At 47.3% G+C, this 16,582-nt stretch overlaps 1 protein-coding gene across 5 annotated transcripts in view; it reads left to right on the forward strand.

The window, feature by feature from the left end:
* Positions 1-16,582, forward strand: part of LOC135397308 (inositol-trisphosphate 3-kinase A-like) — a 66,530-nt gene that overhangs the window by 34,662 nt on the left and 15,286 nt on the right. Inside the window, exon 1 of one of the 5 annotated variants that reach the window (XM_064628794.1) lies at positions 1,621-2,305. The exons of 3 other annotated variants lie outside the window; for them this stretch is intronic. In XM_064628794.1, coding sequence (XP_064484864.1) covers positions 2,189-2,305 — 117 coding nt within the window. In that variant the 5' untranslated portion in view covers positions 1,621-2,188. Of the gene's footprint in view, positions 1-1,620; positions 2,306-14,538; positions 16,265-16,582 lie in introns of those variants that run through there. One more of the 5 variants, XM_064628791.1, reaches the window with a different exon arrangement.

Consider the following 16,582-nt stretch of genomic DNA (forward strand, 5'->3'; position numbering starts at 1 on the left):
AAGATTCTGATGAGAAAACGTTTCTTTCTTCTCTTTTTTTTTCTTTCTTTTTTCAATTTTTTTTTCGAATCTTCGCACGTTCTTGTCGTATGGCTTCTTCCGCGAGAAGTAGGAGCGGAAGAGAAAATCTTCTCGTGTTCCCCGTCACGTTATTTTCATTGGAGGCTCTGTGGATAGTACTTCTTCAGGCGAAAAAGCGCAGAACATGTATGAAAGCTCGTGCCAGATTAAAGTTGTTCGAGATGTTTGATTCTCAGTTTTTTTTTTTAGTTTTTTTTATATACTTTGGGACCCCTTCTGTATCCTGACGGTACTAATATCTGCTCGTGAGGCTTTATAACCTGTGACGTTTCAACGAAAGCGCCCTGCTGCTAGAGTGCTTTGAAGCGTTCGTAAACATTCGAAACTTATAAGGTAGGAGTACCTTTTAGGCGAGAAATTACAAGTTCATGGCATTGGGTTCGAAACTCCGTGTTGAGAGTAACGAGCATACCGGGCATTGTGTAACGGGCATACCGAGCGGGGACTAGGAGGTACCGTGCCCCCCCCCCCCCCCCCCCCGAGCTTCAAGGTCACTTCTTAAAATTGTGCACTCTTTAGTCACGGGTGGTCATGATTTTTCTCGTCTCTCTCTCCCTCCTCTCACCCTTCCTCTTCCTCTCAACACCTCTTCCTCGACACCTTCCTCTCAACACCCGCACACACTCCTCGCAGCGTCCGTCTCTAGGAATAGAGGTTTTTTTTCCAACGCTTCCCCCCTCCCCCCCCCAAAAAAGAAAAACACTGAGCCCCCTTTGGAGACAATCCTGGGAACGCCTATACGTGTGCGTGTGTACTACGCGGGCAAGTAACGTAGCTGCGTATGTGTACTGAGAACTGCAAGCTTCGTACAAAGTCTTCAGTACAAAAAGAAGCGTGCTTCCTCGATAAATCTATTCGGGTGCACGTCTTGCTGCAATTTATGCACGCTTATCCCGCAGCCTAGGCACGAATCTCCGTGACTCCCGACGGCACGGATCACATAATTTCGCGTCAACCATGTCGCATCCAAGCACGCGCCTTTCACTTCTGCTCATTTTTTTCTTTTTTGTTTTATTATTTTTTTTTTTGAAAGAGAACTCCATCGCCGTCTAAACAGAGGCGGACGGCCTTTTTCCTTTTCAAAATATCACGGGACAGTGATCACCTCTACTAACGATGACGTACTCGCGACGTCATCACTTTTGTCGGCGTCCACCCTATTTGCGGAAAAAAAAAATTTTTTTTTTCTTTTCTGTTTGTTTTCCAAGCGCAGTGCGTACACTGCTGGCTTTGTTGTGCGTGTGTCAGCTGAGGCGTTGTTTAGAAGCGTCGGCGATACTTTTTTTTTTCTTTCTTTTTTCCATAGTCGGCGTACGAGGTTTATTGTATCGGTAAGGACTTTTTGCTTACGTACGAGAGCGAAGTTATAGCGTGTGTTGTGAGACACCGGAAAAGGAGCGTGTGATCAACGAGACCGTTAGGATCTGGGTACGTCCGTCTTCGGAAACCGCCAAGTTTTTTTATATCTTCCGTTCTTCCTTCCGTTCTCGACGTCACTTCCGGCACGATATTCTGTGGAATGTTGCGGGAAACGCGACTCCTCCTGCGTCTTTTCCACTGGCGTACGGACACGGTTCGATCCGCGAGTCTCGGCGAGGGCTCGGCGATCGCTCGTGTTTGAACGAGCGATAACGACTGACGTCCAATCTGGACCCGTCATATCTTGGCGCTTGACTTTATCTGCCTCGTTGAAACGGTTAATATATTTCAATCTACACGAGGACAGACGTGTCTATTGGATGTCGCTCCCGGTGCTGCCCTTGTGGGTGTCGGCTCAGCATTGCATACTTTTTTTTCTATGTCGTCATCTTCATTTATTCGAAGCGTCGACCGTGACAACGGAGCTCAGCGTGACGAGCGCAACGCTGCGACGTCGTTGCAGCTGAGGCTAAGCGCAGTTTGCGCGAGTACAAGTGCGGTCTGATCCGCGCTTTGCAGCGACGAGGGCGTTTTGTGCTTTTTATACTGCGATGGATTTGTGAACTTGGCCCAACAACACACTTGTGTCTACCTGCTCGCGAGGTCGTCGTCAGATCTGGGCTTATTTTTGGACCGTTGTGCGCGTCTGTGAACGGCTGGACTCGTGAATGAAGTGGAACGAGTGAAAATGATGACGATGATTCAAAGTGATAGTTCGGATTCGGACTCGTGCGATTGTGATGATTGCTTCCTCGGGATATCGGACATGTTCAGCGAGTTGGCCATTTATGGAATTAAGAGAAAGGTGAGGAACTGCTGTTGAATGCTCTAACGTTGGATTGGACGGGGCATATAGCACAAACAACAACAACTTTATCTTGGCTTTGGAGAGTGGGGAGCTTCATCGCCACAGGTTGAATATAGCACAGTTGAATGTTGATGGTACCTTTTCTGCGACTGCCATCATCCAATTGTTTGATCGTCATCTTGTTCTTGTGTGTGCTGGAGAAAGGGAGTTACGTAGGTGTGTCCTGTAGGAGACTGCAAACGAGTTTTGTTTGAAGGTGGTTTGATGTGAGATAACTGAGACGGGGATTTGTTTCCCCTATGTTGGAGGCACCTACATAAAGGTTATTATTATTAAATAGAGGAGGGTATGTTTAATAGAAGGAAATGAGGAAATGTCAAGAATTTAAAAAAAAAAGCTAAAAACAAACATTTAAATAAAGGGGCAGCGGACCTCACGAATGATATCGTTTTCGATTTTGTCTATACCGTGTCCTCTTTTCCACCTATTTTACGTCGGAGACGCATCTCTTAATATTTGTGGAGAAACTTTGACCTTGCAATCGTTGCAAGTCAGTGGCGTAGCCAGACCTCCAAGGTAGGGGGTGCTCGATACGAAAACTCGCCCTACTCCCCCCCCCCCCCCCCCCCGCCGCTGATCCTGTTCGCGACAACATACACATATTCGTGCACGCCGCAAAATGCGGTTAAAAAAAAACAGAACGAAAATAATTGATTTGGACGAGAACAATACGATTACATGTATAGGCTGTCATGTCCAATGAGGTGGTGGCACGAGATTGGAAGGATTTTGGAAAGCTCATACTTTGAAAACCATTCAAGAGTGCTGCTTAGACGCCATGAACTGTAAGAACTTTCGCGATCGTCACACTGTCACCCCCCCCCCCCATATATATATATATTATTTTCTCCTCGGATTTGCACGATTTCCGTGGGCCGGCCATGGCAGGTAGGGGGGGCTCGAGCCCCCCCTAGCCCCCCCGTGGCTACGCCACTGTTGCAAGTGAAGGACCAGGACCAGTAACCATCCAGAATATAAGAGCTGTGCGTATTATACCTGTATGTGTACACATACATATATTTCTGCGATGAGTATAGCAGACTACCGCGTGAATCTCTAGAGAGAGAGACAGCAAATGTCCCGTGACCCTTTGCGGTCCTTTGTTCGCCCTGAAGGTTGTCGGATTGATATTTCCTCACGTGACTTCTATTTAGGCAAGAAAAAATGAACCCTAAGTGAGATATATTCACGGTCATTCATAGAGAAACCCCCCATCCCTATAAAAAACGACGATGCAGTCGTCGAAAAAGCCAGGCAGGACTGGAACCCATGCCTCTGGATTTCCGTTCAAAATGAACAGAGTGGTTATGAATGCTGACTCATGCTGTGGATCTGTGATAGGAGAACCGAGAGGCACGGACACAAAGAGGACCACGCGTGCGTAAGCCCTTTCTGTGGACTGTGAAGAAACTCCGCTCCATGCTAGGTCCATTATTTTCACCCAAAAAACTCCGCTCCGCTGTGGACAAGTGCATGCTGGGATTGGTCCACTCAACCCTATGTCAAGTCTGGAATTGAGGGGGGGTCCGGACCACCAACTCCCCCTCTTCCTCCCTTTGGTCCGGACCCCTGTCCTCCCCCCCTAGATCCGCGCCTGTTCATATGAACCGGTAACCGAAATCACATTTTTCGGTATAGGTTACGGTTTCGGTTATTTGCCGATGGTGAATTGCGGTTACGTTCTGGTTGCGGTGCTGAGAAAAAAGAAAAAAAAAGGAGGTTCTATGCGGTTTTCGGTTTCGTTCCGGTTGCAGTCCCTGCTAAGAAGCCGCAGACAGCAGAGTAGTTGACGTATCACTTCATAGGTGGCGTTACTCTCCTGCGCACTGGCTCTCCCCAGGCTGAGAACTTCACTGCATAACACGTTCTACGCCAATTATACAACTACTGCGCCGAGTGATACAGCTTTCGATTTGAGGAGAGAGCGATGAGCACCTTTCTGTGAGAATTAACGCAATTGCAAAAGTGTCACAGAAAGGCGTATGCTTCTCATTTTCGACAAGTCAAGAAGCACAACAGACACTGAATGGCAGTGGCATTGTGGGGCTCCAAGGCTCCTGTTCTTCTGGTAACATATTCCAACCGTTGTTGTCGGCTGACTGGCGTGCCCTATCGGCGTTGCTAGACCGATCGTGTCTCCAGTCTCCAACAGATGACGCCAGCGACGGGACGTCACTTCGTAGGCTTTGTAGTTTTCTAGCAAGAATACTGGGAAGCATAACTTCGAATATATTACTTCACGGTACTACTTCTTGAACGAAGCTCCAACGGCTGGTTGCAGAATTTCGGAGAACTCTTTTTCGCTCGCTCTTTGCCTTTTTCTTTTTTTCCTCGTCGTGGATCTTTAAAAACAATATGTACAGTAATGTACAGCAACACTCGCTTCTTTTCGGTTCTATTAATGTCTCCACGAGACCAGGATGAGAAATTGCAGCTTGTAAAAAATAAAAACAAAAATCAAGTTACGGTAAATTGTTGCGCGAATTATTGATTATTATGAATACGTATACTGATACTTCAACAATTTTCACGATGTTATTACTTCGTTACCTCGAGGCTTACTGTATGTTAGAAAAAGGATTTGTCACAGTCTATCGACAGAACAACAGCGCTGTATTGGACTCGCTTATATACACTCTTAAATACGAACTTCACCGCATAGCACGCTCCTAGCCAGCCACGATCCGAAATGACATCGCTCTCGCCCCTGATTCGTTGAAAATTGATGACGATGTCGTTTGGGATGATGGTTGGCTAGGAGCGTTCTGTGGGGTGAAGTTCATTTTTTGTAGATATCGCCCTGAATAAACAAAGATATGTTGTTCCGTTTATTTTTATTCCGTATTAGCACCTCGAAGCAACTGTGGCTGTGAGTGTGCGCGGTATACACACGTGAACAGTGGGAGGCAGCGGGTGGCTGGACGATTAATTTACGTCTTGGGCCCACTTCTGGGAGAACTGCGCCCTCATCCGTCTGGAAGATGATGGAACCAGGGAAGGGTAACGGTATATTACCGAAATTGGAGATGGTAACGGAAACGCATACCACGGTCCTCCATTACCCGAAACAGAAACGGAAACGAAAGTTATCGTCCGGTATTGAATTCGGGTAATGGCTATTCCTGTTGTGCGATGACATTTGAGTGACTTTTCATTTTATTTTTGTATTTCGATGACTCCATTCCCTGTGTGTAATGCTCTAGATACTACACGTGAGCATGGAAACAAAGCGCAATATTGGATCTCGAGGGCGCTTCCCTCGCTTACCTCGTCCCAGTCCTCATAAATCCATGACATCAACAGATGACTATACTCTACCATAACACGAGGATGACAGCCTACGATTTTTAGTTATTCATTTTTTACTTTTTTTTTATTTCATCGTGGCTATGGCAGTATTATTTACTACTGAGAGCGTCCGCTTATGAATGCGACATGGATGAGGATGAAGGATACGCAATCTTGAGTTGCTGGACTCGGAGTGAGTGAGGACTGAAGACATGTTCCTACATTTTTTTTAAATATCTTGTAAGATGTGCGCATCTCAACGACGTAAAATTACTCGCGTAGTCAGTACGCGTGACACTGAAGCAGCACTTGGGCAAAACAGGGTGCTGACAGAGCCGGACTGACTGTCCTCCCGCTGCTCTGTAACAGCCTTTCCATTACCGGAAACAGTAACGGAAACGAAATTGAAAGGCTGGTATCAGAAACGGATAACGGAAACGAAAATATAGCTGCAACCAAAAACGGAAACGAAAATACGTCCGTTACCCTTTCCCTGGATGAAACTGGTTGCCGTAGTCGGCCACTCTCAGGCGGGCAAGGTCACTACTATCGCAGGGTGGTATCGTGCGTCCAGGGCCGACTTCACAGGGAACTGTACCGACATAATTGACTCGAAGCGTCTGAGGAAAACCCAGTGAGAACCCGAGTCGCCTCCCAGTCATTTTTTTTTAAATTTAATTTCGTGTTAGCGCCGCAACGCAACTGTGGCTATGAGCGGCGTAGAGACATGGACATATGGAGAGAGGACAGCAGGAAGGAGTGGGGGACAGGGCCGACTTCAGTGGAACTGTGCCGAAAGTCTTCGGAAAACCCAGGGAAAACCTCAGACAGCACAACCGGTGACATGATTCGAACCCGTGTCACCTCCCGGTCTCGGCGTGGAAAGTGATCATCCTAACCACTACGCCACGGGAGCTGGTATCGTTGCGGTCAGCCGGAAAAATCAGTAATCAGTGGTGGGTTTCGATCACGTCACCCGGGAGTGATCACTAACGAGCAGATGCCACGTTGCTGATATAGACGACCCTCTGTTTACAAACATGCGACGTAATGAGAAGACCGGTTCGAGGTTATATTTTGCTGTGGAGGGCAAGAAGCGGGATAAACGCGTCTGCTGATAGGTCGAAAAGGCTGATAAGGTTGATAGGTGCCCACAAGCATGCTTTGCGCGGCGGAGAAACGTAATCGATGACGTATAGGGGCGCAGGTCGTCTATAGCGAGTAGATACAACACTCTAAAAACAGAACTTCACCGCATGGCACGCTGTGCACCAACCATTGCCACGAATGATGGGGTTATCGCTTCTGATTCGAAGAGAGAATAGGGCGTACGCCTTTTTGTGGCAATTTGGTTATATGAAAATTGCCACAAAAAGGCGTACGCCCCCCTCTCTCGCCCAATCACAAGCGGTAACTCAATCATTCGTGGCAATGGTTGGCGCACAGCGTGCTATGCGGTGAAGTTCTGTTTTTCGAGTACGTTGTAGCGAGTAGATAATTTGTTGTAATGGGGTTGGGTATCGCTCCCGGCGATGAAACCCCCAACCATTAGGGAGTTTTAGGAAAACGTTGAAGTTTCACGATAACGTTTCCGAAAACGCGATAAGCCAATCGCCTGATTCCTTTAGGGCGGCTGACGTCACGTTGCTTATATCTGATTGACTGTCAGCGATTCGGAGTTGGAGGGCGCAATTACGATTTCCTAAAACTCCCTTTTATCTTCAAATAAAGTCGTTTCGTTGTAATGGCAACATAAAAGACGCAGTTATCGTGTGCGACCTAAGTTACACGATGACGGAGAGTTTTAGTATATGGGAAGGGGTGTTGACGGTAAGGGTTCCGAAAACATAAGCCAATTGCTTTAATTTTCTTTGTCGTATCGTTTTCGCGGAGTGCTTACTAAAGCTCCCTAACCTCCAATTATACGTTTGTCTATAGGCTTTAGGGCATATTGCAAACATTGGAATGCCGTACTATTGCAATTGCGTACTTTATAATTATAATTTATTACAAAGTGTAGCGATACGATAAGAAAGATATAGGCACCATATTCTCCTTGAGCGATAACGTGTAACGTGTATAATAAACGTTTCCCGGCTATAAGGCTGAATTAAGTTCCTCTGGGAATATTTGTCCCCCTGAGTCACTGACCTTATCTCATAATATAGCGTCGCCTTTATCTTCTGACGTCATCGTCTATAGGAAGAAACGTTCCCTCTTAAAGGAACATTCCTGAACGTGTACACTGATAGGCAGAGCGCGGGCATTGTGCTTTCGATCCAAATGACAAGTGCTGCAGATAAGTGAGGAACCCTGGACTGTTTTTGCAGAGACCTTATCGTTAGAACATGTGTACTGGAAGTGCGTAAGGTAGCACTGATATTAGTGAGTTTTAGTATATCGTACGCGATCGCCTTTGCGTACGCAAGGGATAGCGTTGGTGGTTCTGCGCACGTGCAGAACATAAAGAGAGCTTTGCGCATTGCGCAGAACTACCACGCTATCCCTTACGTACGCAAAGGCGACAGCGTACGATATACTAAAACTCACTATTTTCTCGCTGCTCTCTACTGCTTTACGGTACGTTTAGTAGCGAAAGGTGCAGACAGCTGAGCACACTGCCGCTGCGAGCAGTGACGTCAGAGCAGACCCGTAGGTATCATAAGTACTCTACTCAAGTTACTCTATCTTAAATACGGGGTGAATTTAGCAAATATTACACATTTTCATCCGTCATCAAAATAGAAGGTGATGGTTCCGGCGCTTGAAACTTTGCGGACTGATAGTCATTCACCTGAAGTTTAACCTTTAGTTTTTTTCAAATGCTATCACTTTGTAGAAAGAAAAAGAAAAAAGTTAGAAGCAATGCAAATACTCACCCCGTGCATTTCCCCACGCTGTTTTATAAATATCCCGAAAAGAGCTCGTACTTCGAGATATAAATCGCCAAGCTTCTGTATACATATGAGCCGAAACCGAAACCACACACTTCTCGAGCCCTAAAGGAGCGACGGGCGTTTGCGTCTGGGGGTCACGTGTTTTGTAGTGATGGAGCTGATTGGAGTAGGCGCTGATCTGATGGCCAGATAGACCGCTTTCCGGCCGACATAAGACGAGGCGATGTCGTTTCTGCGCTCAAGAAGTGCGTGGTTCTGATTTCGGCTCATCTGATGCGTGCCAGCGTTTCATGAAGTTTTTTTTTTTTTAACGAGTGTGGGTTCAAATAATGATCGCCTCCAAATCTGCTGTCTCGTACTTTCCGAAAACAAAATTCAAAAACTAATGAATGAATTTTAGGTAACTAATAGTTAGGTAGTACTTACATGCGCTTTCTCAGGGGATGTGCGCCTGCAAAAATGGCGTCAGCACTGCTCCCAGCAGTTTTTTTTTTTAAGAATCTGTAAAGGATAAAAAAAAAAGCACCCTGTATAATTCTGATTGTGTGATACGGGTTCTAAAGCGCCTTTGTTCGTTTTCGTCGCATGCCGACTTCGCTTACAGACAGGACTGAACTTCATTCTATACGTATCGTGCATCATTTTCTACCACGGGTCACTCTGTCTTTGGCTGAAGGATGACGCAGTTGTCGTTTGCAATAACGAAGCGCAGCTGTGTCTACACTCCATTACTCTGAAACTATAACCACCGTAAGCCAGATGTGACGCGAACGAAGAACCCCTACACTATCGACGTGCCGATACTAAAGCGCACGCTTTTCAGTTGGGACTCCACAGAAGCGGAATGTGCGGTCACCCGGTTTTCCCCACGAGGGTTCCAATAGCTGTCCTGGATTCATCGGACCATGGGGCCACATTTTGCTGCTGCGTATGTCAGTCATTTGTTCATGTTTGATCCGGTCTTTCGATGGGGGTGACAGTACGCTGAAAGACAGTTCTACAGTGGCGCGCAGACTTGTCTTAACCAGCGGAGCGCGGGTCATCGGGCGCTGATAGACAGCTGGAAACGAGATTGGGATGATCCACTATCCCGTTGAAGGAAGGGTCGGTACACACAATGGATGCGTTAGCGTTTCGCCTTCTCCGTTGTGCGTATCGACCCTCCCTCCAACGGGATAGTGGATCATCCCAGTTTCGTTTCCAGCTGTCCATTGCAGCGCCCGGTGACACGCGCTTCGCTGGTTAAGGCGAGTCTGCGCGCCACTGTACTTGGCAGATTTTTATTTGTTTTTGTTATCGAAACAGGTCTGTTCTTCTGCAGGAGAATCCGATGTTCGGTTCGTTTTTGTTCCGCGTGCACACAGCGAAGCGACTGTGTCTATGAGCGGTGTGCAGACACAGATGGGACACACAAGTGACGGGTCAGTTTGCCTCCTGGGTCGACTTCAGAGAGAAGTGTGCCGTCTGGAATTAAGTCTGCACGGCAACCTCAGACAACAGAGTTTTCTGCACTTTCCACTGTGAACTCGGACTTCCTTCGTGACAAATCCACTCAGCTGGTGCCATCGGAAATACCGCACGTTCCTGGCACGAGGCTTCTTTTCGCGACGTAGAGAAGGTCCACTATTGATCACCACCTTCCAGGTCTACGGCTATATATCATCCAGTAGGGTCGCCAGCAGTAGTGTCCTTCTTTCCTTAGGGCTATAAGTAGGATAGAGCTTTTAGTACGCGCTTCTGGCAGCCGACAGGCCAAGTCGTCATGTCGGAGATGAACGTATCCTTACTAACTGAAACTTTCAGCGAAGTAGTCTAAGTTAGCTATTGTGCGAGAGGTAGCTGGCACCTCCCCGATGACGTGGTACCGGTTCAGTTCCTTGCCTCTACTGAAGTCAATCAATTGACCAATCAGTATATACTTATCTCCAGGGCCTGAGCTGAGGGATAATCTGCATAATGGGCTGCTTCCGCAACAACACTCAGCTCTTGGGCAAACCTCCGCGTGAAGCTCTGACTTTAGAAGAGTGAGAACCTCGATCATTCTCATTGGTTTTTGAAGGCACGTGACCGCCTCACTGGCAGGGACATCTGCCATGATGTCAGAGCCGGAAGAGCTTCGGTACGAAACCTTCATTGAAATGCGGGTTACCATTAATGTCATTTTCTTTTCCGTTTATCCATCATAGCTTTGGGTCACAACCCCTTTAAGGTTAAAAAGCAGAAAACAATAGAAAGAAAATGAGCGCGTGCTGCATGGGGCTTCATGCTTACGACGGTTTCGTTTTTCAGGACAGTGACGTTCATTGTCCATCTTTTCTGTCCCCTACGGCATAAACTAGGACGTCATATGGGCGACCTTGTGAATGATGTATATAAGGCTCGGATGATTAATGGGTTTGCGCATTTACTTTCTAATGGCTGTCGTATCAAGACCCAGTCTTGTGATCGAACGGAAACAGGAAGTTCCGTTTTGACGGAGATTTCCCGCCTCGTACACATTGCCAGTTGTTGGCATCGATGGTCAAGGACAGATGGGGTGATTTGGAAATGAGGTCTCCGTGGATGACGCGCTTGTGGAAAGTTTTTTCTTGTCTGAAGATTTGTTCGTAGCTGTAGCAGTTATTCCATGATGAGGACGCCATTGATGCTTCAAAGCAAAATGGCATATAGCCCACGTCTGTACACCGCTCATGGCCACAGTTGCTTCGCGGCGCAACCACTGAATTAAAAACAAAACAACAAAAACTAGGTAGACCAGCGTTAGCGAGCCATAGCGTGCTTTGGGCACCCTCCGAACGAGTCGTCCAGGGGACCATGAACAGCCTGGCACACGAGTTGAGTAACAAGCCGTAGTTCGGTGACTGACCACTCCTAATAATAATGTAGTCGACCCGTTCGGACGAAACGCCTTTTATTAGCTGTAATTACACCTTCGCCACAGGAGCGGAATGCATTAGTTTTGGCGCTCTCGTTGTACGCGTGACCTACACGATTGAGCGTTCTATGGTTTACGCGGTTGAAGAATGAATACAAATACACGAAGAATTGAAGGTAGGTGAATGTCTGGTGAATGTGCCATGCGAGCGACATCACGCGACGACCGTCGACGCTACCTGATCAAAAAGGAAAGCCGATTTCGTGAGAGAACCGCTTATTTCACGGCATTGACAGCCATATACCATTATTTGCTCGTAAAGAAAAAGGAAAAAGAAAAAAAATCATTTAGCCAGTGGTCAAATAGTGAGGCGCCGTCTCCCCCTCTCCTCCTCACTTACTCCTCCTCACTCTCTCGGAATTAGGTCTCAGCGTGTCAACTTGCAGACACAGGTACTGTCAGTGATTGATATACGATCTTTCAATCCTGAGTTGTTGAAACCCTTATCATGTCACACCTTATCTGTCCTGAGGAGAACGGCACGTGTATTACTGAGGATTTTATCCATCTCTCTCGTATCTTTTTTTCGGCAGAAATAACACGACGGACCTTGAAGTGAAAGTTTTCTCGTCGAAGCGAGATGAGTAGATGCGATGATCTTGAAATGATCACTCGCGATCTGAGGCTGCCATCTCCGTCCAACTGTACCAATTAACATTTGTACCGTTGGACTCGGCATATTTAATTTTATTTTCTCTCGAAGTGCACGTGGATGATATGTTCCAGGGCTGTTGGGTGTACAATAAAGTGTTACGAACATGTGGCACACCGTATCTTAATCAGAGTGTGAAGTAATGTGGCAAACTGGTTAAGGACGATAGATAGAAGAGATAGTGAGGAAGATAGATGGATAGATAGACAGGAACTTCCTTGTCTCAGACTCGTTGCTGCTGTATCTCGTTCCGCGTCCGTTCATCGTTCATAGCTACAGTTCATTCGCTTCCTCTTCTTCCTCGTTGAATGTTAAACAGGAACGCTGTGCTATACGTGAATCGAAATTTATTGACCAGTCATTGCCTGACTCGCAATGAGGACCCAAATTATACTTGCCTGCTACAAGCAAGTTGTCGGTACTTAGAGCAGCTCGTATTTTGTGTGGAGGTGGGGGGGGGGGGGTGCAGTCACATGCACAGGGATCTGAGAGTCGCGTCATATAACGACACATCCGATAAGATCATACCGTCGTGGAACTGAAAGTAATAATAATAATAATTAGTGGCCGAGCATGAGAGACGCTACTGTGGTCGGTCTGGGGCAGTGATTTATCCAGACCCCCCCCTACACCCCCCCCCAAATGTTCAGTGACACCCCCCTAACTTTTTCACCTGTGTACGCCCTTCAGGGGGTGCGCTTGCATTTTGAGCTTTAGACGTAAGTCGGTAATGATATGTTAAGCTGTAATGATGTAACTATAATATTGACCCCCCCCCCCTCAATTTTTTCCAACACCCCACCATGCTTGGGATTCCGGATAAACCACTGGTCTGGGGACTGCATGATTTTGCCCACCTGAGGCGTCTTTGACGTGCGCTTGAAAAGAAAAGAAAAGAAAAGAAACCGAAACGAGAACAGGTCCCCGTAAATGTGTTGCCCTACAAACAATGGTGGTTGACCCATCCGAATTCCTGTGGCGTCGTTATTCCATTTCCCACATCACCACGAGCCATGTGATTGAGTATCACCCCTGGCGATGAAACTCCCCAATCATCATCATCATCGTCAAATAAAGTTCTCGTTGTTGTTCCTGCGGCATTACCTGGTGCTCGAATATTATGATGGTGATGCGATATGAATAGCGACAAGGTCGGACTGGCTACTCCATTATGCCTATAACACACGGTGGATGCAAACTTGTGTACATACAGTGAACGGTTTAAAGTGGAGAGCTCGAATATTGTAAGGCGACATAGCCGTGTCGCTGGAGGGTATGCATGATTTGGCGCTGATGCGAACAACATCATGTAGTTCGCTACATAGCTTGTAATCTTCAAAGTATGGCACCTAGCTTACCTATCTTCTTCCATTTTGTTCTTCCTGTCCGGTCTTCTACCCTCCATCCAAGTACGTGTAGTCCAGGAGGTGTCATCCGCAACCGGTAATATTCCCAGCTCCGACTTTGAATTTCAAGTACGCAACCGCTGTATATCGTACTGGCTATCAGTTGTTACACTATAGTAACGATATTCGTTCGGAGTTATTCCGCAATGCTCGTTAATCGCACCATGTACTCTTGTTCAATGCCTATGGGAATGTGCTGTTCTCTACTGCTTGCCATAGTAGTGGGTGAAAAGGAATGATCCTTATGTTTGACGTAGACAATGAGATATAGAGACCGCCATACTCTAGAGGCAACGACATCTAGGTATGGCCATCTTTTGCTTGGACGACGAAGAAGAAGCTTTCCAAGCGATAAAATATGGCTCCTAATAGACCTCTCCCTGTTTGTAAACAAATGACGTCATAGTGTTCGACAGCGCCACCAATTTGGTAGAGTTGAACTACGCTCGAAGCTATAGGGGGCGAACAAGGTCGCGCCCGAAAGCCACGTTCTTGAGGGGATTACGATGGTTCCTATTTGTGACGTCGCCACCTAGAAATATTCCAAGACACTATTGGCGTTCAGCCTTTGCACTTTACGTAAATAACTCGATAAATAACCGTTTTGCTTGTTTGTGCTTAACTTGTTTGTGCTTCTGGCATCGGACGCTAAAAGTTTCAAGAAAGGAAAACTTGTGTAAGAGAAAGCGAAAGGCGCGGGAAGAAAAAAAGAAGGCAGGTAATTATAAACCGGCGTCGTGCCCTCCAGGTCTGAAAGTTTTCCTCACTCTTTTCCCTTTCTTTGTGAGTTCATCGCTTTTTGAATGAGTATTTTACGCAGTGGCTACTGTCATAACAGTTCCCTTTCGCACCAAGCAGTTTTTCTTCATTTTCGACCTCTCACACGATAGAGTGGCGTCACACTCGGCGCTTCGATGGAAGGTCTCTACTCTCACATTATAGTGGGATTCCCTCTTCGCGGGACGGACGTAGTTTTCCACGTGCACTGGATATCGCGCTATCCGGCAGGACGACCCCCTCGGGCAGGCCGACAGTATTTTCTTGCCAGTTCTCTCGATTAGCCCGTGTGTGTTGCAGCGGAGTTTTTATCGGCAAATGGAGCAGGGGGAAAGGGAGAGGACGGCGTGTAACAAAGCACCTCTCCGGCGGGTGTCGCAAGTGTGGCTTTGGGTTACGCGTAGAGCACATGTTGCGCGGGTCGCCACCGCTGGGCGTTGTCGTCGGGCAACCATGTTCGCCGACGACGTGAATACATCACCGTGAGGCTTGCGTTGTTCTCACCAGGTCCACGAAGAGGTCCAAAGTCGTGCGGGATAATATTTGTTAACGGTGGTGTGGCTCTGTGATCGTTGTGGAGGATGTCCGATTGGTGTCGTTATGCGGTACTCAAGTAGTGGTGAAGCCAAAGGTGCGTGGAAACAAGTTGCGCAGAAGGAAACGTGAACGTGATCGCCGCCGAAGTATGGTGAGATTGGTGTTGGTGGTGAAGAATAGGGCGATAGGTGAGATGTCGCCGCTGAACACCGTATTGGCGTACAGCGGGGGTCAACTTGTTGCCGGAAAACTGACGCCGAGATTTTGAAGATGTGTCATTGTGAGTACTACGTCTCGAACGGAGTACGAATGCCGCAAGAATCGTGACAACCATGACGTGCTGAGTTACGACAGGGGAAATTTATGCTGCCTATTTTTGGCAACGTGGCTGGATTGTTGCGTTCCTCCGATCGGCGGATATTGCGGGTTGACTGGCGTTCATCAAGGACGACTCGTTCCAGCGTATAATTAATTAAAATCGCTGCGCTTCGTGAGCGAAGAACCAGCCAGTGTGACGGTTCCACATCTGTGCCTCTTTACTCTAACGTACGGATTATTATAAACGTCTTTGCTGTACAAAACGCTCGGGTCTTTTCCAAGGTCTCTCTACTGACGACGTACGTGCAAGCTTGGAGCGAATTGTGAATGTTTGTAGACGATTTGTCTCAGATGCAACTGAAGTTCGCGCTGAATCCACACGTCAATAGTGAAAGTGTTCCTCGCAAGAACAGATGCGAAGTCGACGTGGGCGATCATCCAGTTTAAAGGCCTCCACGTCTCTGTACAAACATACTGCGTGAGGCAGTTGTCCAATCAGTGAAGTCTGAGGAACTGAACTGAACAGCGTTTTCCCCCCGGTTGGTTCGGCACCAACTCGGTGTTTGAACGTCGCCCCTTGAACTTCCTGAATCTACAAACGTCGCAGAGAAACATTTTCACCGCTGCGGGCATTTATCTACGGTTGCCACAGACAAATACTGTCGCCCGAAAGGTTCGGTATCTGAGTTGTTCCGGCTATACAGTGCTTGCAGCTTTGGTACGAAATCCCGAGGCTCTTCGAAGCGCATCGAGTAACCAGGATCCAAGCTCACGTCCACCTGACAGGAACAAATGTTACCGCGTACGTCAAATATGAATAACCGTCCACCGCTCGTCCGCATCCTCGGCTCGTCCGAGGACAGGGAGGACGAAGACAACGGCGTCCACGAACAGCGGAAAGCCGTGAAACCGTCGAGTACGTTCTCGGGATGCAACGGTGGCACGAATGGTTACGACAAGTACCGTGTCAGCTTGCTGAAACATTTGTGCGGCGCCGAATACGCGGATACTTCGAGCGACGACCTTAGCAGTGATTGGGATGAACGGGAAGACGGCGACGAAGAAGAAGAAAAGAGGAAGAAGAAGGTGAGTGGAAAGAAGGGAAGTCTGACGTCAGTTACCCCTCCAAGTATAGACGGGTGGGGGTCTCTGGTGCTTTTTTTTTTTTTTTTTCATGCCGCGATTGGATATTTTCGATGCCGAAAGAGAAGAAAAACGACAAAGAAACAGAACAACAACACACAACAGAAGAACACAACACACGTCTGTTTGTGTCTGTGTTTCAGCTTCAGGACGCATACTACTTTCCATCATGTTCACCAGATATGCCGCTGCCTCGTACTTGTGTGTATGAGAAGAAATGTAGGAGAGAAAGTGAAACGGGTATCCCCGTTAGTTGAACGA

This window comes from Ornithodoros turicata, chromosome 6, assembly GCF_037126465.1.
Source record: "Ornithodoros turicata isolate Travis chromosome 6, ASM3712646v1, whole genome shotgun sequence".
NCBI lineage: Eukaryota > Metazoa > Arthropoda > Arachnida > Ixodida > Argasidae > Ornithodoros > Ornithodoros turicata.